At 36.8% G+C, this 24,331-nt stretch overlaps 1 protein-coding gene across 2 annotated transcripts in view; it reads right to left on the bottom strand.

The window, feature by feature from the left end:
- The window catches only part of TLL1 (tolloid like 1), a 195,812-nt gene that overhangs the window by 20,619 nt on the left and 150,862 nt on the right, over positions 1 to 24,331 (bottom strand). The window contains exons 13-18 of one of the 2 annotated variants that reach the window (XM_075066357.1): positions 19,690 to 19,885; positions 17,759 to 17,884; positions 13,456 to 13,616; positions 10,164 to 10,344; positions 2,933 to 3,055; positions 375 to 500 (exon numbers count right to left, since the gene is read on the bottom strand). In XM_075066357.1, the coding sequence (XP_074922458.1) occupies positions 375 to 500; positions 2,933 to 3,055; positions 10,164 to 10,344; positions 13,456 to 13,616; positions 17,759 to 17,884; positions 19,690 to 19,885 (913 nt within the window). The remainder of the gene's footprint in view (positions 1 to 374; positions 501 to 2,932; positions 3,056 to 10,163; positions 10,345 to 13,455; positions 13,617 to 17,758; positions 17,885 to 19,689; positions 19,886 to 24,331) is intronic. The other variant, XM_032785269.1, reaches the window with a different exon arrangement.

Raw genomic sequence — 24,331 nt, 5'->3', positions numbered from 1 at the left:
ATTAGTAGAAGTGCTTCTCATTAAATAAATACTAATATTTAAATTTAAATAAAGCAAGGATAAAATGATAAAACTACTCCACCTTCTTGAATACTTTCCCTTCAAGAATCTCAAAAGACTTTATAAACATCAGAGAATTAAGCCTCACAACACTCTCTGAAGGAAGGTCAGGGCATGTCTAAACAGCACCACAGTCCAGACTAGAGGGATATGATTTGTAGAGTGCTCTAACTGCCCCATGTAGACCCTGCTGGTTTGCATTAAAAGGTACCTCCCTTTTCTCATGATGATAACTTTCTACAGAGATGAAGATAACTTTCTAAAAGAAAGCCAGGTCATCTCTACTATCTCTGTTCAAATGCCCTAACCCTTACCTTCCTTGCAGTCATGTTTATTTTCATGTAGCACAAATCCATTCCGGCACTGACAGACATAGCTTCCTATAGTGTTGATGCATTCATGCTGGCAGCCACCGTTGTCCTTAGAACACTCGTCCTTGTCTAAGGGATACACAACATGGTTCTGTGAGCATCACATCTATAGCTTGTAGAACGTAGACAACATTTTTATATTAATGTTTAAAGTTCAGAAAAGGGTAAACTAAGGCACGGACCTTATTCTTCTCAGTATGGCAATTTAATTGTACCTTAGTTCTACTCATTCATTGTTCAGCCTGCAACCTTGCACCATGGCACTATTATTTTAGTAAATTCCCATGGGAAGTGAGGCCTATTTCTCAAGAGACAGAACAAAGTAATTTCAAGAAAATAAAGGATATAGAACAAATGGCTAATATTACTATTCCAGCTAGTTTTATTGATATAGATTTCATAAAGTATCTCTTCAGTGGCTACAGTTCCATGCACAACAAGGAGTTTTACTATCTGGACAAACACGTAAGGTATTCCCACCTCACACCAGTTCTACAATGCAGGCAGATTGGATGTTCAGGCCAAACAAGGTTTCAAGCTCTGCACATGTTGATATTAAAAATAAGTTACTCAGCATAAACATTATCAATTAGTTGTTTTGTTCAAGCAGAGTGAAAAATGTGCTTTGATTTTAATGAATCTGGACATTACAAAATATCTCAAAGGGGAAAATATATTGTTAAAAAACACAGAAAAGAAATTGATGTTAATTGTTTCAGGGAGATCTGCCATATAGCATGCAGTCCTGTTTATTAACAAGTAATCCTCTCTAAAAAAGCTTTTAGTGTGTCAGAAATCAACCAGACGGTAGGGGAGAAAATATGAGCTACATTACACAGCCACCAAATTCACTACAGGGAAAAAAGCCAAACTAGATTAACAGGCAGTCATTACAACAGAAGGCATCAGCTGCCACCATTCTGTGTCATTTGGCTGTTGTCATTTTAGGTGGGGCTGGTGCATTAAATCAAAACTAGCAGACTGTTCCTAATATACATATATAATGCCATATCACACGGACCTCTGTCATTTCAACATGCAAAAAAAAAAATTGAACAACTTATAGTCATATCAGAAGTCAGACTGTTTCAGAACTGGGATGCAGAGCATGCATCTCATTTGCCCTCAGATTTCTCAAGATATACGAAAGGGAGTGTTATTTCTTAACAAAATTCATATGCAATATTTCAGACTGTGCTTGGCTCAGTAGGAATTTCTACAGAAACACAAGCTGTCTTATACAATTTAAGCTTCTTGTTACTGTTTTACTCATATTGTATTACCTCCCCCTACCTTTGTTGAAGCATATATATAGTAATACAGCAAAAGAAATCTTTATTGTCTAAGTACTTACACAATACCTGAGCTTTATGTGCCAAAATGTACTTGAAGCTTGACTTATTGACTTGCAAGCTCTTCAGTGAATGTATTTGTATTTACAATACATTGCTGTACAGCAACATGATGATTATATATATTCATAGAAAAGTCCTGCAAGTCAAAACCAAGTTTCCGCTGCATTTTCATTTGTACTATAAATCTCAAATCTGTTTGCATTGAGAGTGCTTGGGAGTGTCCTGCAAATGTGAACAGATTTCAATGTAGAGGAACAGTATAAAAGTAAACTCACTTCACAGAAGTGGTTTATATTTGTGATCATTTAGAAAAACATAAAAACTCAGAAGGATACTTCTTGCAGGTTTTCTAATAGGAACACAAAGTCAACATCATGAATTATTTGATTTCAAGCAAAAGTTTTAATCTCTCATCTTTTCAAAAGCAAGCACTTGCACATACTCCCTGTTGCAAGCTTAGAAGGGTGACAAGCAAATAAGAAATTAGAATGCAATGGACAATAACAGAAACTCATTAGCATTTCCTCTCATATATTAGTAGCTAAAAGAATGGAAGGTAAGCTCAAATGCTTTCCTTAAAGGTAACACAGAGGGACGTTCCAGTAAAGTTTTGTAATAAATAAAATAAAGGCCCTTTTCAGTTCCCCATCTGCCAAATTGTCTGAAACAGAAAAGTCTACTCTCACATTAAATAAATATGTATTATTCTGAAGAAAAATCTCAAAAAAAAATGTGCATAAAGAAATGGGCCTATGATGGATCCCTTCAAAGATCAGCTCTGTGCAAAACAATAATCAAAAGGTAGAAGAGATAAGCTTAGTGACACTAGGATGGAAATAATTTATTGCACACTTAATGAAGGATGCAATTGTTGAACAAAACTTATAGATGTTGAATAAATCAGTATGGATTTTTCCATCATGTCTGTAGCTCAGTTTCAAAATTAGTTTGTATTAGTTATAGAAACAAATGTTTTGCTTAGTAAAAACAAAATCATTTGTTGTGCTGACAGATGGAAATCAGTCTCCCAATTTTGAATGGATGCTTTCTTCCTTTTTGTTTGTTTGTTTCAAGACTCAGTGTAGGGAAAGATCCATTCTCAACAAAATGTTAGATTTTAACAATTTAGAGGACACGTGGTCATACCTCTGAGACCCCCAGAGGCCACCAGTCTGCGAATAATACGTACTCGGCCTGAGGGGGCAACCTGTATCAAGTCCTTGCATGATTCAAAAACAAAAATTTTCTCTTTGCAGGAAGTTTTCTTGTCTGTGGAAATAAATGTACCAGGATAGTGCCAGAGGTGAGTGTGTGGTCCAACATGAATCTGCTCAAGGGTAGAAACTTTTAAGCTTTTCTTTTTAACTGCTCACTGAATCATAACCCACCAAAAAAAAAAAAAAAAGACCCCAGTAAAATTCATTCTTACGCATCAGACACAGTGACTGTTTTAAATGAGTGTGCAAAACATCATATTTATTTAAAACCACAAAAATAACTCTACAGCACATGATAAATGAAAGCAGTTTAACAACAGGTTGCTACCAGTGATTAATCATACTATTGTTTAAGAACTTTATTCAAAGAAATGATTATAGCTGCTCCCATGACCATCACCTTTCCTACACAGAAAATCAAACTTTTTTTTTTCTGAAGCAAGGTCATGTTGAATGATTCAGCAGCCTACTTTTCCTTGTGTGCCCACGGCAAAAACCTTGCAATAGGTTGCCCAATTATCCACATGAAGGGCACGAAACTTGTAATAGGAAGTTCTATGCTTCAAAACTTAATATTTAATTTAAAAAAAATTGACAAAACTATTTCCAAAAAATATCAGTTATTAGTAGCCCCAAGATGGTTTTAAATTATCCCTTCCCCCTCCTCAAGACACTAGATTACATCTATACAACACCTGTTCTGTTACTTATAGAAAATCACCTTGAAACATCCCTCAAGTCACAGCACATGAATACACTCACACATAAGCATTCTTGGCTAAATATGTGCATTCTGGAACACTAGAAAAATTTGGGTGCTGATTGGCTAGTGAAGAGATAAGAATTTATTATTAGAAAAAATGGGTGTGTGAATGGAATTCAGTTGTTGACTCAATCTCTCTGATCCTCTAAAATATATACTTTTCTATGACTATGTTAAACTTGGTGCATAAATCTTTGTTTTCAGAACTCTCCACTCACATTTTGTTATGCATCTATAAACACCTGCTAACCATGGCAACCATGCAAGCTTATCCTTATATTTTTTATCTGAGATTCCCAGACTCCAAAGCTAGAAGGGACCATTGTGACCATATAGTCTGACCCCCTGCATAACACAGGACAAAGAACTTCCCCAAATAATTCTTAGAGAATATCTTTTAGAAAAACATCTAATCTTAATTTTAAAATTGTCAGTGATGGAGATTCCACTAAGATCCTTGGTAAATTGTTTCAATGGTTAATTGTTCTCACTGCTAAAAATTTACACTTTATTTCCAGTCTGAATTTGGGTAGCTTCAACTTCCAGCCATTGGATCATTCTATACCCTTCCGTGCTAGACTGAAGAGCCAATTATTAAATATTTGTTCCCCATTTAGATACTTGTAGACTGTAATCAAGTCACCCTTTAACATTCTCTTTTTTGTTAAGCTAAATAGATTGATTTCTTTGATTCTGTCACTATAAGGTATGTGTTCTAATCCTTTAATCATTTATGTAGCTCTTCTCTGAACCCTCTCCAATTTATCAGCATCCTTCTTGCATTGTGGGCACCAGAAATGGAAACACTATTTCAGCAGCAGTCGCAACAGTGCCAAATATAGGGGTAAAATAAACTCTCTACCACTACTAGAGTTCCTGTTTATGCATCCTAGGATTGCATTACCTCTTTTGGTCACAGCATGACACTGGGAGCTCATGTTCAGCTGATTATCCACTGACCTCCAAATCTTTTTCAGAGTCACTGCTTCCCAGGACAGAGTCCCCCATCCTACATTCTTTGTTCCTAGACATCTATACTTACATTTAGCCATAATTAAAGACTTGTTTGCTTGAGCCCAATTTACCAAGCAATCTGTATTGCTCTGAAACAGTGACCTGTCCTCTTATTTATTTATCACTTCCCCAATTTCTATGTCTCCTGCAAACTTTACCAGATATGGTTTTATATTTTCTTCCAAATCACCGATACAAATGTTAAATAGCATATGGCCAAGAACCAATACCTGCAGGACCCACTGGAAACATACCGACTCAGTGATAACTGCCCATTTACAGTTATATTTTGTGACCTATCAGCCAGTTTTTAATCCATTTAATCTGTGCCATATTAATTTTATATTGTTTTAGTTTTTAAAATCAAAATGTCATGTGGCACCAAGTCAAACACCTTAGAAAAATCTAAATATATTATGTCAACATTATTACTTTTATCAGCCAAACTGATAATCTCATTTAAAAAAAAAATATCAAGTCAGGTTGACAGGATTAATTTTCCATAACCCCATGTTGATTTGCATTAATTACATTACTTTCCCTTAACTCTTCATGAACTGAGTCCCAAATTAGCCACTCCATTATCTTACCCACGACTGATGTCAGGCTGGCATGCCTATAATTACCCATCATCCCATTTACCCTTTTTTAAAGTTGGCAGTTGAGACCTGACTGTAAGATGCTGAAAGGCCTGTACTGGCACAATTGATTATACCTGGGTTTTTGGGTCAATATCAGCTGAGCAAGAATTGTTTGTGGGATGGGATTGTCATAATTTTGTCTACCAAATTTGACTACATGAGATGTCTTATACAGAAACAGCCAAATTGTTTCTTGGTAATTCATAGGAACATCCTATTTGATGAGACTAATAGGCCATGTAGTCCAGTATTCTGTCAAACACTGACCAGGATCAGCTGCTAAAGAGGAAGGTACAACAAAACCCCATAGTAGTCAGTTGTGGGACAAGCTGCCCCCAAGGAAATTTCCCTACTAAGGTCCAATAGTTAGAAATGGGTTTATGCTTTAACTAGTGAGTGTTTATATCCCTTCCAAAACTTTTTCAAAAATATATTTACTAGTCTAACTCTGGATAACTCCACAAAAATGTCTAATTTTTTTGAATCCTATGAGTTCCATCATTTAATTACGCATTCTGAAAACAACTATTTTTTTTTAATTTGGTTTGAATTTGCCATCTTTCAAATTCATTGAATGTCCCCTTGTTCTTGCATTTTAAAAATGGAACAGAAACTCCTGATCTACTTTCCCCAAACAATTCATTATGTTATGGTCCCTGTATCATGTTCCTTCTCATTCATCTCCTCTCTAAGGGAATCTGTCCCGATCTTTTCAGTCCTAGAAGGGGTTGTGCAGTGTTGCTTTTCCACTTTACTCATTCCTGGAGGGAAAGAGCTCAAAGAGGGTGGCTCTGGATACCTACATATCTTCCCCTAAGCATTCCATTAGATCCCATATATTTGTGAAGTGCTTGGAGAGAACAAACAGAACGGTGGTATCACTGGAATGCTTATGATAGAAAAGAAGGCATAATGCTGAGTATCTGCTCATGTGTTCAGCTCAGATTGTTGAAACCATCCCAGGCATGACTGAGGTGATGTTGCTGGGTAAGACTAACTGTTCTGCAGAACTTATTGGCAGTATGTATGTGCCTTTTATTCTGACAGTATGATTACTACCTGCCAGACAGATACAAAAGTAAGACAGTGTGTGTGTGTGTGTGTGTGTGGAGGGTCACACTTGAATATATCTCATGGAGCTCAGTGTTTCCAGCTTGTATGGAAAGTTTCCTCAGACATGAACCTATCCTAGTCATACTAGACTTTGTCAACTCTCACGTAGACTACTGTAATGTTCTTCTAATTGGACTTCCTTCAAATTTGTTCCATTGACTGTAAATGTTACAGAATATAGTTGCTTATTTGTTCCTTCAGGTAGCACCTGGGAGTCTGTTACACTCAACTTCCAGCCAAAGGACATATTAAAGTTGTAATAATAGACTATAAAATCCTTCATAATTTGGGTTGTCTCTTGCCCTATACTCAACAGTTACAATCCATTGAATTTAGGCTCAGCCAGTAATGAGCTAGAAGGTAGGCAAAGTTTTCATGGCTGAGGACTCGTGGTTGTGGAATTCCCTTGCAAAGGAGTCCCAAAATAATCCCTTGGATGTCTGTAAGAATGTTATACAGGATGGTGCCCTTTTCTTTTTTAAATGTCTTGGCTCTCTCCCTCATTTTGTTAATTTACTATCCTCTTGCTCAGCATTGCATGTACCTTTTGTTGGTGGGTGGATTGCCAGATATTGGGTTTCCCCTTTTGCTAGATTTTTTTGATGATGACTGACTGTATAATTAGAACGGTAAAGTTTTAAAGAGGTTGTATTGATTCTATTATGATTTTAGTGCAATGCTTAAAGGCCTTCCAACACAACTTTTAAACTGAAAAATAATAATAAATACATGCCTAAATTCTCTAATCTATGCATTTGCTAAAGATAGTCTTGTATTTTTCATAAGGCATAATTAAATGAGGAATTAAAGAAGAACATAGGGTCAGGCCAAAATGATGATCTAATGTCAACTTTCAGAAGTCAAAATATATGTGCTGAAGATTTCAATACATATAGTGCCCTCAATGCCTGGATCAAGAGCACATGTTGTCTATCATGATGAATTTCTAAATCTAACTCCTTTTCTTAGCAGTAATTTAGAGATCAGAGTGACAAACTGCCAGTGCGCTGATAAGAAAGAAAAAACAAGCTTCTTTTATCTACTTTCAAACTCATTTGAACATCTTGGATTCAAAAGTTTGACTTAGACTAAAATATTATGAGGTGGGTGTTCTGTGATAAAAGGAACAAAAGCAAGTTATATAGAAGAAAACTACTAAATGAAAAAAGATGGTGAAAATGGAACAGAGTGGGAAACAGGGTGAAAAGTAAATTCAGACGGACTGTGAAAAATGAGCAGAGAGTAGAATGGAATTGGAAAAGAATTCCAATGAAAAATAAATGCATAATATTCAGTGAATATGGAATACCCATATGGTATCCCATCCAGTTCTTTCAAAAGGTCAGAGAGAGAGAGAGAGTTTTCTATCCTCACTACGCAAAACAGGTTTCCTTTTAACCAGAAAAACATTTTGGTTCAGGTTCATCGCTAGTATAAGTTCCCTGACTTTAGTGAATTTAACCCAGAAATAAACTTAGCCCTTTAAAAAAATTGTGAGTTTAAATTACCAGGATAAAATGGTTTGTGAACTAAGTTAGTTTTCAAAACAGAGACCAAAGGAAAATAAATAAATAAACAAATTGTCAAAGAATTTGACACGCTTATCCTTTGAACCCCATGAACAACAACTCTGGTCCCTCCCCAACACACACAGTTGTTCTGAATTCTTTTTAGTACAAACCTTGGCTACTAATAGGGTTAACATTCTTTAAACAATTCTTCTACACTTAAAAATGCAGAAAAAGAGATTGCTTGTTAAACAGAATCTATATTCAATAGGTTCATCATCCATAACTTTTGGGCTACAGGTAACAAACAGATCACAGTGAATACCAGGGCTACTTTTGCTATACTGCACCACTATAAAGGTATCAAAATAATAGGATTTAACTCAGAAATATGTATACTGAATACTAACAGTGATCTGAAAATCTAGGACTAGATCATGCTAGTCTCTAACCCTTATTTATAGGATAATACACACTGTCTTTAATGGGTGACCCGTAAGCATGTAAATAAGCACTGTTCACTCAAGGGTTTGCAGGATGGGCCCCATACGTTTCATGTGCATAGATATTTAGGTACAAATACATAGCTAACCTTTAAAGCTTTATGACAATAATCTGAAATGGCATTTTACACGGAAAAGTAACCTTCTGTGACCTTAAAAATGTCATTTACATAAACTAGAAACTGATCTCAATGTCTCTGCCTGCAGAAACGTGATTATCAGCAAATACAATATGTTTAAAGCTTTCAGGAGGTAAAACACTTGTTAATATCTTTGCCTGATGTATGGGAAATATCATTTACTTTGCTCTTTCCTCACTGCTAGAATAAACCATATGAGAAGGCATAAAAGAAAACATCAGACTTCCTTTCAGGGCTGCTAAACTTTAAACTTCTTGTCTACGTACATTACAGCTTCTGACAGATATTTTTCCCACTTTGTAAAAGATCTAAGCAATATCACTTACATAATATGCTGAACCATACTGTTTAACTTTCCTACAAAATGTATCATGCATTCCTCAGTTACTGAAACTATCCAGACAGCAACTGCGTTTACTTAGGCGTTTAGAATATAACATTTAACCAAAGGCAAAATAATAAAGTAAACTACTAAAACATTTTCTACTTACTAAACTTAAGTATATTTCTAGATCTCAAGAACTTGAATTTCTTGTCAGAAAATGAGAGGGTAAAATTCAACTCCTAGTAACTGATCTTTTAATTACACAAGAAGAGTTCTAGTACTATTAACAGAATGTATCCTGTCACATGGAAACATGGTTATAACAGAGTCTTGTGTGGGTGATTACTAGGACTGTGATCCTCAAACATTTGCGTACAGGCTTTACTCATATGAATAGTCCCATTAAAGTCAATGATGCACATCCTCAGCTGGTGTAAAATGTCATAGCTCCACAGAAGTCAATGGAACTATGACAATTTATACCAGTTCTGATTTGCCACATGGAAGCTACTCATGTACTTAAAGATACGCATGTTCCTAGAGGTTTTCAGAATCAGAACTGATTCTTCCATAAACCTTCACAATGTTCAAAATCAGGCAAGAAAGATTCTACAGTATTTAACAAATACCTAGCAAGAGACAAGTCATAAACAATGCAATTTAATAAGAAAAAGAGCTAGCGAAAGCAAAATACAAATGTACTTATATTTTGTAAGAAATAATTTATATCATATTATGATTAGGATTAAGAAAGAAAGAAAGAAAGAAAAAGAAAGAAAGAAACAAACAAACAAACAAACTGGGGTAACAGGAGTCTGTTGTGGTAAATTCTGAGCACACACTTTGAGGATTCCCTTCTCTTTTACCTCCCAGTCTGTGTATATCTGTAGAATATGGGTCTGGATTGTTAGGGAAAAAAACCCTCCTATTTCACATATTTCCCACAATATACATATATTTCAATTCAAGATAACTATTGTTATATTTTATTAACTTATTAAATTGAATCAAAAATTAAAACTGTAATCAAACGAAGAGAGGTTTTTGACGTTCGTCACCTGTACAATAAAGAACACAACCTGTGAAAAAGATTCACTGCATCTAGACACTCTATACTCAGAAGTATCCATAGGACACGAGTGATTTTTAATACCTGAAAAGAAGTGGGCCTTGAAGCCTTTCTTTGAGACTGTGTTATCAGATCTGAACTCAATTCTCATATTGTTGTATTGTGATGTGATAACTTCAGGCACTTCTGTACCACAAAATTTACCATGCAGTTTGGAATCAGAAGAAAGACCACTACGAATCTCCACATAATCATATTTGCAAACCTAGGAAAGAGAAAGATTTTTGTATTAGCCAAAAATAGATAAAAATTCCATATAAGTGCCCCCACGCTTAAAATGTAAGATCTTCTGTTGATTTATGTTACAAAGTTAATATTTTATTGACTTATCAATATTTAATATTGTTGCATCTTTTCTGATACTCCTTTATAAATGTGTGTTGATTTTGTTTTAATATAATTTTAAACACTACAACATATTTAATTTCTTTTTTTAAGACAAAGTTCATGCATTAATATGTAGTACCTATATTGTCTACATTTTCAAGTGTTTAATAGCTCAGCCGTTTTAATTAAAAAGGAAAAACTCTGAAGACGTTAGACTAAGGCCTTCAAATGTTCACTTTGAAGAATAAAGCCATCTCTGAGTCATAAACATTTATGGGTTCTGTATGCTTGTGGGTTTGTTTTTTTAACACCCTATAACCTAAAACATATTACCTTTAATATGGAAATTCTGCAAGCCAAGTCTTTCCCATCGTAAATTTAAGACCACATTATTTTCTTATGAAAGTATAAATCTGCATTGTTAATAGTGTCACTTCTTTCTCAACAGTGGCACTGATATAATTTAGAGAACTAATTTGTGTAATTTTCTTTAGGAGGTTTAAAAAAATCACTGCTTATGCAAGGCCTACTACTCAGGATAATACTTTCAGTGCATAATCCCATGTCTATGTAAAACCTTCCACGCCAAAAACTTCTAAGCTTCTTAGGCTCAACTATCAATCATTTAATCAAAAATGTTCCAGTTGTATGCAATTAATAGCTTAAGAGAAAACAATGGCCAGGGGATTCATACAAGGCTTAGATTATGCATGAAATGAAAGCACGAATTTTATAAATCACAATCTTTATTTTTTTTAAACTACACAAAAAGATTATTTTGGCTTTTGTTACTATCTCTTTATGGACTATAAAAATGATTTCCAATGTTTTGCCATAATGGAGGGAAAGGTTTAAAGTGCTTATAACTACTGGAATCACTTTCACATGTTACCGCTGTGGAATGCAGCTAATTCAGTCATAATAACTCCACTTAAATAATATTAAGAGTCTTGCTTAATGCAACAGGCACAAGGAAATACTGAGATACAACTGGAAGTCTACTTTAACTCACCTGAGTTAAATTCTCATCTTGATACCTGGGATTGTCATATGCAACTCCCAATAACGAGAACACTTAAGATAAATCCCAATATCCACTGCTAAGCCTATCAGTATGACTTAAGGTGAATTTTAATGCTTTTGTGGGTTTAAATTAGACATGTAATATTATTTGAATGTAGGTTTAGTGATATAATTTCCATTACATGGCAGTATATAAAACATTAATAGAAGTACAAGTATATTAAAATGGTATTTATTAGCAAAGATGTATATAAATATATCAAGCTAATTTAAAATTATTTATTCAGCAAAAACAATTTCATAGTTAATTAAGTCTCATAATAAATAATATTTAAATCATTTCTAACATGTGGACCATTAGTACCCATTTTATGTCTGTATTTTTAGACACTATATAAAAAGTATTAGTGGCCTGATATACTATAACAGTTTATTCTGGATAACAAAGTACTGACATTCACAATTTCTGTTAGTACTATCCATCTAACATCTATTTTTAGCAACACAAGAGAGGAGAATGGTCTTATGATCAAAACACAGGGCTGAGAGATAGGAGATCTACAAATTTTTTCCCCACAATCTGCCAGTTATAAATTCTGTGTGACCTTGGACAACTGACTCAGTTTCCTCATCTGAAAAACGGAGACACAAATTTAGAGCTGGCTAGAAAACAAAGGCGTTTTTTGGGAACCAAAAGTTTGCTTCATTTATTTTTCTTCTGATAATGACATTTCTTTATTTCATAGGGATTTGTGAGGTTTTAATTATTAACGGGGGGGGGGGTGGGACATGATAAAAGTCTTCAAGTAAGTAAAAGGTTGTTATAAAATGGAGGAAAATATTTTTTTCTCCTTATTCACTGAGGACCAGATGAGAAATAATGGGCTCAAATTTCAGCAAGGGAGGTTTAGAATTGGCATTAGGAAAAACTTCCCATCAGGGTAGTTAAGCACTTGAACAAATTACATAGAGAGGGTTTTAAGAACGGGTTAGACAAATGCCATGTTCTATGGATATTATCAAGACCATTTAGGGATGACCTAGACAATAGCTAGTCCAATCTCAGTGCAGATTAGATGACCTACTGAGGTCCCTTCTAGTCTTACATTTCTATGATTCTATGTCTCTAAAAGCCTGAGATGCTGTATAATTAATTATCTGAAGCCAAGGAGCCTAAATAATAATAATCAAAAAAATCAGAGTTCATTCCACAATCCAAGTGGCAAGTTTATTTTGATATTGTTAACATGCTTTTTTTTCACTTATTTCATTTCATTGTTCCTTATTATACTTCCAATTCCACTCTAAAAATTACTTCTTTCTTAGGTTTCAGAGTAGCAGCCGTGTTAGTCTGTAACACAAAAAGAACAGGAGTACTTGTGGCACCTTAAAGACTAACAAATTTATTTGAGCATAAGCTTCCAGTGAAGTGGGCTGTAAAACCATGAAAGCTTATGCTCAGATAAATTTGTTAGTCTCTAACAAAGGTGCCACAAGTACTCCTGTTCTTTTTTCCTTTCTTAGAATTCTCACGTTGAAATGGTTATAGATGGCTATAATGCTCTGTTACTCCTCATTTAACCAAGTTATATATACTCAGTACTTTTATTCTCCACACATAATTCAGTTCCTCCAGATTTTGTCTTGTCTTGAATTCTCTCCAAATAGTGGCTCATCCATTTATTTTGTTTTAGTTTGTTTACAAAAAAGCCAGCTGAAGCTCAGCAAAGGCATTTCTTTTAATACATATACATTATGATGCTCATATCTTCAAAAGAGAGTAAGCCATGCTATGTATGTTTTGAAAGACTCCAGAAACAGTCCCAAACTCAAGTCAATGAAAACAAGAATTTCCATGGAAATTGTCAGTATTTGAAGCAATGGTGTTGTATGAGACTATTTCTATTTTTAAACAATCCTGCAACCGTTGACTAGTTTGTATAATTCTCAGTTCATGGTTACTTACTTCATTCCCTTCTAATTCAAAAAACTCAAACTTCATTGAAATTCTGTATTGAGTGGGAGCAACCACCTGCCACACACAGTTTTTGTTTGGAGGATATTCTTTGGGCCATCCTGGAGTGGTTATAGTCCCATTTAACTTTGTCAGAAGTCCCCCACAAGCAGCTGTAATGTAAAATGAAAAGGAAGCACCTTACTGATTTGCAGACTCCCCTGAAACCACATTTTGCTATTAACAGAAACATATTAAGTAAGAGATTCAGCCCTCTCAAACGTTATTTGTATTACAGTAGGACCCAGAGAGACCAATTACGATCAGGGCTCCATAGTACTAAGATACGAACACAAGGAGAGAATAGTCCCTGACTCCAACAGCTTACAATCTTAGTTAAGACATTTGAGTGAATTGAAACACTACACAACACTTTATGTCACATTCACCCTTTTCTCTCTCACCCAGTTCCAAATACCCCCACAATCCTCCCAGATCCTGTCTCTTCATCTGTATTTCCCAGGCTCCATGGAACACATCACTCTCTGGTTCCCTCACCCCTTCTCCTGTACATACTTTATCCCTGATGCAGAATCTGTAAGGGTGAAAGATTTCAGCTGTCCTTTCAGCATAGGTTGTATAAATGTGCCTTCTCCTTGCCAAAGGGAATCTTCCCCCAGTGATGGTTTATTAATGATCTGGATGATGGGATGGATTGCACCCTCAGCAAGTTCGTGGATGACACTAAGCTGGAGGGAGAGGTAGATACACTGGAGGGTAGGGATAGGGTCCAGAGTGACCTAGACAAACTGGAGGATTGGGACCAAAGAAATCTGATGAGGTTCAACAAGGACAAGTGCAGAATACTGCACTTAGGACATAAGAGTACCATGCATTGCTACAGGCGGGGGACCAACTGGATAAGCCTTTTCTGCAGAAAGGACCTGGGGATTACAGTGGACAAGAAGCTAGATATGAGTCAACAGTGTGCCCTTGTTGCCAGGAAGGCTAACGGCATATTGGGGCCTGCATTAGTAGATTGCAGCAGATAAGGGAAGTGATATTCCTCTATTCGGCAATGGAGTGGCCACATCTGGAGTATTGCATCAAGTTTTGGCCCCTCACTATAGAAAGAATGTGACAATTGAAAGAGTCCAGCGAAGGCAACAGCAATTATTATGGGGCCGGGCAGAGATTATGAAGAGAGGCTGAGGAAACTGGACAGGACCACCCAGAGGTGGGGCAAGTGCGGACAATTTTCCCCAGGCCCGGGCCCCACAGGGGTCCCCACGAGAGTTTTTTGGGGCATAGAAAACTGTTGTGGGGCCCGGGCCCTGGAACTCTTCCGCTCTGGGTCTTCGGTGGCGGGGTTCCTTCCGCTTCCAGGACTGCCACCGAAGTGCCAAAGACCTGCAGCAGGGGGTCCTTCTGCCAGGACCACGCGGCCAAAGTGCTGGACTTCAGTAGAAATTCGGCAGCGGGGACCCCACTGCGAAGACCCCAGGGGCCCTGATCCTCTGGGCAGCCCTGATTTGTCTGGCAGAAAGAAGAGTGAGAGTGAACTGATAGCAGCTTTAACTACCTGAAGGAGGTTTCAAAGAGGATGGAACTAGACTGTTATCAGTGGTGGCAGATGACAGAACAAGGAGCAATGGTCCCAAGTGGCATGCAGGAAGTCTAAGTTTAGAGATTAGGGAAAACTATGTCACTAGGAGGGTGGTGAAGCACTGGAATGGGTTACCTAGGGAGGTGGTGGAATCTCCATCCTTAGAGGTTTTTAAGGTCAGGCTTGACAAAGCCCTGGCTGGGATGATTTAGCTGGGGTTGGTCCTGATATCAGCAAGGGGTTGGACTAGATGACCTCTTGAGGTCTCTTGCAACCCTAATCTTCTCTGATTCTGCGGTGCCCAGGAATTACTCATGTACAAAGGTTACTTTTGTTTAAAATACAGCTGTTCAAATAATATGGTGAAAAAATCAGAATATATTTGGGAATAAATTATCCAAATTTATTCTATGCTCTCTTATTCATGGGGTTCATACTATTTTATTCACAAATATTTACACAGTCATCAAGGGTTTCTAAAATATAGTGAATACAGAAAGTTTCATTGCTTCACCCTTTTTCAGAAGAATTTCTGCTAACCGTATTAGTCATTCATTATTCTCCTGTTCAAAAAATTCAGTCATCCAATCAGGCTGCAGAAGTGTACCATATGACCAAACATACAGCATAAATAGGAAGGAGTGACTAACTTTTCAGTCTGAGGGTCAAACTCCTATTTCAAAAAAGTCAAGTAAAGGGCACAAGCAATATTTTGGAGGCAGATTCTTTACCCTGCTTCACTTCATTTGTGAAACTCAGGCATTACTAAGGGACCTGAAACCACCTGGGGGTATAGAACCAGCATTTCAGCTCCTAGTGGTGCAGAAGGTGAGTTGAAAGCTGGCTGTTGGCTGGAACATACTGCACTCTGGTTATTTCCATCTGGTTTAGAGAGCCTTGGGGAGCATGGTCAGTTGGCACAAGTTAGACAAATCCCTAAGCTGCTCTAACCTGGGGTGCGACAAGAATGAGAGGAGCGGCAAGTGTCACACCTCAAGGAATCTCTCCCTTGGGGTCCCATGTGGAGGCAAATCTCCATTGGCAACGAAAATCTGTCACACAAGTGGCTGTTCATCCTCAAGTTCTCTTTTCTTTTCCCTTTCCTGGATTACCCTGAGTGACTGTGTCAGGAAGGAGGCAATGGAGTAGCCAGAGTTAGTCTCCTACCTTCTCTGAAATATAGCCAGAGGGGAAGCTGTTCAGCAGGTACACCAGGGAAGGGACAGCAGCTCTTAAGAATGCTTCCAGCTCTCATCAGAGCTGCTCCCAGTTCTGTATGGGAGCAATGGGAGGTAGTTTCTCCTGAACTGTCTGTTTTAGGAAGTTTCCTGCAAGACCCTCCTCACTTCCCTAGTCTTTACTGATTGAGATAGGCACCCAGGCAAAAAAACCCTACTTTTTTACAATTGGATTGGGATACAGCTGTTCTGGCTTCCAGTATGAATCAGCAGACAAGCTCTGCATCTCCATGCAGGATCCTGGAACCGGACACCCCACGTCATAATGAGTATTTGGAATATGGAGTATTTTTCATGTGTATGTTGAGGAATTTGAAACAAAAAACCATGATGGTGTCTTATGAGCCATAGTACTCATCATGTGAATGAGCTATACATACTGAGAATGTCTCATACTTTTCTAATACTATCTTTAAAATAAAGCTCAAGGAAACTAAATACAAAATAAATTATGAACGTTACTGTCATAAATCTGGTTTAATCCCACAATATCATAGAATTCATAGGTAATACCTATTAACTCCATCTAAAGAGAACCACGTCACTGGGCAATGTTCTCAGACCGCTTACAATACTTAGGCAAAATAGATTAAATAAGGATGGTCTAAAATGTCTCATGTCTAAATTTACTAGTATTTGTGAATTAGCATATGATTATCACTATTTTAATGACCGCAGTACTAAGCTTCATTTAGTGTGCATACATTCAGTGTTATGGGCAAAGAGATATCTTAATCTAATCCTAGTTTTGCAATATCTTCCATTTAAGGGCCTTTTTGATTTCTTCAGATTATTATTAAATCTAGTTTCCTTGTTTTTAATAAAAAGCTTTGATACATTATATTTCAAACATGACTTTTTAAAATGAAATGATAAGTAAAAGGACACTTTAAAATAACAGTAGAAACGCATTGCAAATCATTAAATTTTGGCAAACGAGGGAGCAAGTGAACAAATGTAGTTATAAAAGCAAGGATAACATATCACAAACCAGTATTTCATTCATTTGACAAGTGAAGCTTAGTTTTAATTACAATACATTGTAGCAATGTATATTTATGTATGTAGTAAATTTATGTCAGATAATTTTATAAGAATAATGAAGTCTTTGAAATATGAGATTTCAGTGTGTTGCTATACTGTTAAATCCTTCCTAGTACACATAGAGAAAATGCTCTTTTCTGAAGGCAAATTATGTAGTGTATGGTTAGTGAAGTGTCAATTAACAAGGTTCTACTGTACATAATTTTCTATTTGACTAATAATAGGACTCAAACAGGATAAGTTAGTAATTAATACTAAATGAATAAGACTATTATAGACAGACATTGTACAGTGGAGGATATTTTTCAAGCTGTATGACAGTACCTATATTCACTAATGCATACGCTTTAGTATGCAAAAAATGGCTTTATAAAAATGGCATACCTTATATGTTTTAGAAGTTCTTTAAATTAGCAGCTTACTGTACCTTCACAACTCTTTTTGTCAGGTCCAAGTTCATAGCCAGGATCACAAGCACATTGATAACTGCCCAAGGTATTCACGCACCGCTGTTCACAGCCTCCCTTGTCAGGTTTGGCACATTCATCTTCCTCTATGAAGATATAAAAGAATAGAAAAGGCATTAATTAAAAGTTTTTACCTTCTTCATCTCTAATTGTTGAACAGATTGATATTATCTGCAGCAAGTGCTGTGCATGCCATTGAACTTGTCTATATAGCACATCAACTCTACTGACTGGAGCATTTTTTAAATCTTAAAGACTTGAAACTGGGTAGATAAAATGTATGTTCTTCTTTTCCACTACAATAGCAACTGACAGATACAGACCTAATTTATAAGCACTTTGTGGCCAGCATACAATTTAGGCAGCAGCAGTCTAAAGGTTGAGTAAAGTACTGAGAGAATGATTGGAAATCCTCAGCAGGGTCACCTGAAGGGCACTTTTATCTCCAACAGAATGAATTCGTACGTTATCCTGAATTCATACTCAAAACCAGATTAACAGAATCCTCAAATCCCAGTTTTCATTCTACTGATATTAAAGGAAACAAGATGCATCTGAAAAAATGGAATACAGAATTATCTCTGCTAGCAGTGAAACATGCTCATAATATTCATGCTCAAATACGCCTGAGATGTAGTATATATCATTTCCTTGCACAGTGGCAAATATGAAGAATATTCTCATTTGAAATAAACACTGACAATTATTTTCTCCTCTCCCACATCTGTATGGAGTGAAAACTGATGGTAAGGGCTAGATCATCGCTAGCCCTTTGTGGCTGGGCAAGAGAATAAGGAAGAGTAGGTTACCTGTACCATGGGTTCCAGAGGGAATCCAGGTCCATACAGCTTCTACATCCATACCCTGTGCGCACAGGCATCAGCATCATCATTACTATGATTAATAATAATAAATACAGGGAGGACTGGATGGAGCCTTGGCTTCATGCTCCCACCACATTAACGTAGTGACTGTGAAAGCACTGGCATGGCAAGTGATAATACTACACCAGGCACTAGCCTTGCTGCAGTTTATTTCCTCCCTGGAGCAAAGAGGAGACTGAAAGGCACATTGTGACTCTCAAAGTTTCTGAGGGGGGATGGATAGACCAGTGGTTTGAGCATTGGCCTGCTAAACCCAGGGTTCTGAGCTCAATCCTTGAGGGGGCCATTTAGGGATCTGGGGATTGGTCCTGCTTTGAACAGGGGGTTGGACTACCTGACCTCCTGAGGTCCCTACCAACCCTGAGATTCCATGAAAGTCAAAATATGCTTCCTGAGCTCTGCCCAGGGCTTACCTGTATGCTCATGCCCTTGCCCCTGCTGGTGGTGGATAATAAAGTGAAAACATAGCCTTAAGCAACTAGAAAGAATGATACATTTTCTGTTTAAGAATAAGCACAAACATTCATAATAATGAACCTCTCAGACAATACCATTCCTATCAGAATTTTATTCTTTCAATTATTTTTTATAGACGTGCCACATAATATTTCTCTAAACATGTTTAACAGGAGTGATTACATCTTTATCAAAATTCATCCAAACATTTGAAGAAATTAGAAGGACAGACTGGGTTTGATTTTTCACCCCTTTGCGCCTTGGGTAGTCATTTACATGTGTGCAAAGTGAATGTAAAAACACTGCCATTTTGATCGGTTAACATTTTACACCCAGTTTGCCTAGGTACTGATGACTGAATAAAAAAGAGGTAGTAAAAGGTAGTGGAAAATCAGGCCCCTTAACTCCAATCAGAACAAAAACTAAAATAATATTAATTTTGTATTCTACCAATATTATATCCTTAATGTTCTTTGTAACAGAGCAAACAAACATTGTAATTCTTCTATATTCCAATACTATATGAGAGTCAATCCCCATATAATACATACCTTTAAAAAAGTTAGCAGCAAACCCTGCTTTGTTAACTGTTCCATCAGAAACAAACTTCATCCACAGGGTATTAGAGGTAGATCTAATATCTTCTGGCTTATCGTAGCCACAGAAATGGCCAATCAAATGACTATTTTCACTGGTTCCATCTCGGACTTCTAAGTAGTCATAGGCACAGTTGTCATGTCTTTCGATCTGTAAATATACAACAGTGCTCTGTTTAACTATGGACTAACACATAACTAAATAAAGTTCCTTTATGTTAAGTGGAATAGAACATGTTCTTTCCTTTGGAAGGCCATATCTATAGTCATAGAGTATAACAACTGATGGGAGACAAAAGAAACATTCTTTATAGGTCTCTGTGTTGCTACATTCAATTTTATGAACAGAAGCAAAATCCATTGAGATGTTGATAAGATACAATAGCTTAATTGCAAAAAATCTAAATAGCTACAAAACAAGGCCCCATGTACTCCACAACAAGCTTCATCTAAATTCTATTGAAGACCTGGTTTCTGCATAATCTAGTGCAGAAGACTAGCGATTCAATGGCAGTTTTTGAAAAATAAGGACATTTAAATTTTATTGAATTGAATATAAAAATGAAATATAATCAGGAAAGTATTATTTTTGTGTTATTTAATTTGATGTTAAATTCAATCTATTTTATGCTGTCCCTTCATTTTCAATGTAGTGCAAAATTCTGCATTACTGCATTCACCCTGCATAACTACATTCTAGAATTTGATGTTGGAAGCTAGACGTACTGGCAGTGAATAGAGTTTTAGGCACCTAGAGAGCATGGGAGGCAGACTGGAATTACCCACATTGCTGCTAAAATGGTGAGTAGTGAAATAATTAATAGTAATGACACTTAAAATGTCATCATTACATCTCTGAAGCTGTTAAGTTTCCTGTTTCACTTGGGAGACTCCTGATTTCAGGTGACCTCTCTTTACTCTTCCAGGAAGCCAGGGCTGGGTCCCGGGTTTTTGTTGCCTCAAGCAGCAAAAGAGAAAAAAAAATCCTCGATCGCAATTGGCACCTCCTCCACCATACCACTTTCTTCTTTGGTGGCAATTCGGCAGCAGGTCCTTCCATCTGAGAGGGACCGAGGGACCTGTTGCCAAATTGCTGCCGAAGAGCCCAATGTGCTGCCCCTCCCCTTGTCCGCCCCAAGCACCTGCTTGCTGAGCTGGTGCCTGGAGATGGTCCTGCAGCTAGAAATATGTGGGTAGAACATCTCATCCACACATCCTGCCAGAAGACCTCAGACCATAGACACAATTTTGTTTATGTCTTAGGTTAGAGTGCCTCACACTCTCTACCTAGTAGTGTGTAGAGCACCTGTCAGAGTGGGAGTTGCAGCAGAGACTAAAGCAGCAGCAGGACCTGGAGATGAGCCTTACGATCTTATATCTTAGGAACTGCAGATAGACTCCCAGAGAGAGAGACAGACAGACAGACAGACAAACACACACACACAATCTCCCACTAATGCAACCAGAACTCTTACGGCTGCTTTACCTTAGGATTACCCTATGGGTTCAGAATTGTGGAATATAGGTACATGGAAACCTGCCTAAATTAACTAAATCCAGGAGAATAAAATTATATCTTCTGAGAAAGCTTGTTATACAAACAAACAGCAAGATTTCTGTTTTAAAAGGAGATTTCTTAGTTAAGGAGAAGGCTCGAATCAAATCTATTAACAGAACCACCCTTTTAAAAACAAATACAAACAAACTAAATCTCATCCCCAAATTGATTTTTTATAATATAGAATTAAACCTATTAATATATTCTATGACTGTTTTGCTGTTCATTCATTTGGTTGGTGAAATACTATATCTACTGTGTATTATGAACAGAACTAAGACGCTTTTGCTTAGCATAAAAGAATCAGAAATCCTAATATACTCAGTTTTGTTTATTTCATTTTTTTAAAAAAAAGAACAAATTTTGTCCCTCTTCTACAAAACTTGTCTATTTTCTTATCTAAGTCTCCAATACTGCATACACTTAAACATACATGTAACTTTCCCTGTGCAAGCAGTCCCATAGAAATGAGTAGGACTACTCACAGAAGTAATGCTATAGGGGCTTTTGTGTTTCCAAGTTCAGGGCCTTAATTAATTACAGAGATCCTTCTAGGCATTTTGCTCATGGGTAGCATCAGACCCAGAGTTAGAATGGTGAGTAAGAAATATCATAACCTGGGGCACAATTATCACTGTACTGACTTCAATAAGAGTTTCACATGCACAACTAATGTTGTGGTCATGCATGTGTCTATCTGAGCACCAGTTTTTCAGAGGTTTAGAGGGTAAATTTTAAATGTACTTCACATTTCAATTTTTTTTTAAGTTATTAAATTGAGAACTTTTTAATGTTAACAATTATAATATGCAATTCTGTTAGCATTATAGTATTAACAGTAATAGAGTAAAAAGCTATTATATTCAGACGTAGTGGCTATTAGCCTGCTCCAAAGCCCATTAAAATCAATAAAGGGTCTAACTGTATTATTTTTTGTCCACAGTTCATTTTTACGGACCATAAGTCATTCAGCAATTCATTTTTTTTTCTATTATAGAGGAACATTGTTCCACTCTATAGGGGAGTTTGGAAAATACTTTTATGGACCAAATTCAGCTCTAAATTACATGTGCCCAGCTCCCACTCAAGTAAAATACTAGAGTTTCCTTTCTGAGCATCACCTTTCATTTTTGGCAGAGGAAGAAAGATAAAAATCTATTTGGGGCAGTGGTAAGTTGCTAAACATCTAAGACTATAAAAATCAACCAACATATAAAGTGCTATTGATTTACACTAAACATTCAAGTAAGGTGATCATTTGACTACATTAATTTATTTTTAGTTCAATACCACTGCAAGTGATTCCAATACTAATAATCTTTAGAGATTAAGTAGTTACAAACTGAAATATAAACAGAAGATAAATATAGTGTTTTTGGACAAGTAATAAGTAACTTTAAAACCCTTTGGCAACAAATAAAAAGAACTGATTTGAGCTGTGTTTTCCTTATCTGAGTCTCATATTTTAGGACATTATGGTGTTGCGTTATCTGGCAGCGCTGCTGCGCAAAGACCTGCTATGCTAAATTACAAAAGTCTGCTGTGCTTCCCCATATAGAGTTTGATTCAACACCTATTCAAAGTAATGGAATGACTCCCACTGAGTTCAGATTGGGCCCATAAACCTTGTTTATTGGAGTGCTAAAATGTCATTCTTTCAAATTACATGTGGGTGAAGAATATGCAAATTGTTAGTAAATAAATAAAACATTTTAATTTTTACAGCAAAAAAATGTTGTTGTGTTGGTAGCATCAGCAGCTGAAGGCTCCTGAAGAAAGTCAGGGCAGCATGACAGAATGAGGATGAAGGAAAGCCAGAGAAACCCCATTGACGGAGGCAGCAGCAGTGGCCGGAATGGGGTCTCCAGGTGAGACTGCTTCAAGTGGCCATGGGGACCCAGAGAAAGTGGTTGGATATGGTCCAAAAGAGATTACGACAGGTGGGAACTTGGCAGGACACTGCCCCATCCTCCTAAACCAACCTGTTCTATATTATCTCTTCCTCTCATGCCCGAACAGTGTCTCACAAGGTGAGTTAGAGGAGGGTTCTCATCAGATCTAATGGTTTGGTGAGACAAGCAGGCCTCATCTTTATGACCCACAGCTCAAGTCTAGTTAAGCTTTCTCACATTTACTGTTTATACAGTGTGTGTGGCAAGTGGAGAAGTAAAAAGTAGAGATGCACAGAACTCCAACTTTCCTTCCCCATCTGAAGGTAACATCACTGGCAGAACAGTCTGGATTCTTATTTTCAAAATTTTTACTGTCTCAGACAGCTTCTCAGAATTTATTTTTCAGCCCTAGAATAGTCAATAGCCTAGTGGTAGGGCTCTCACTTTGGATGTGGAAAATTCAGGTTCAAATCTGCATGATTTGGACTAGCAACTTGGGACTCCCACATTGCAAGTGAGTGCCCTACCACTGGGCTATAAAGTCACTCTCTTTTCTGACCTAATGAATAGTTATTTATACAAAGTGGAACATCTCCAGCTGGAGAGACTCAGAGAGATTGAGAGAGACTGATTATGTGGAGTTAATGATGCTAATATTTACGCTGCTCTGCTTAAACATCACATAGTACAATTCCTCTATCAGTGAGTTAAAGAAGAGCAGGTAATCCTACACTGCAGAAGCTGCAATGCCCACAGCAGGCAAAACAAGATGACTCACTGATAAAGTCTGAAGTTATTGGCTTTTCTGGGGGTTTAATTATAGACTGGAGGTTATTTATAAAGTTATTTCATTGCATTATGTGCAATCAGAATTTATGAAACATAAAAACACCTTTCAAAGGACAAACAATTTTCTCACAAACATACTGTAATAACTCCTGTCTGCACTTTACTACTTTTGGACACAGGGACTTCTGATTTTTAAATCACTTTTCTGTTTTGCTGGGCAATGCATCAAGTATATAGAAATAAAGTGACATATTTGAACTCATATTTGAGATCATTTTGCCACAGTACTGTTATCTATTTAAGGATACTGATACCTTTTGTCATTAGCAACAGAACATTCCATATTTTTATTTGACAG

Source organism: Chelonoidis abingdonii, chromosome 5 (genome assembly GCF_003597395.2).
Source record: "Chelonoidis abingdonii isolate Lonesome George chromosome 5, CheloAbing_2.0, whole genome shotgun sequence".
In the NCBI taxonomy this organism is placed as follows: domain Eukaryota; kingdom Metazoa; phylum Chordata; order Testudines; family Testudinidae; genus Chelonoidis; species Chelonoidis abingdonii.
Note: the sequence above shows the minus strand (reverse complement) of the source record. Positions and strands in the feature narration are given on the sequence as shown.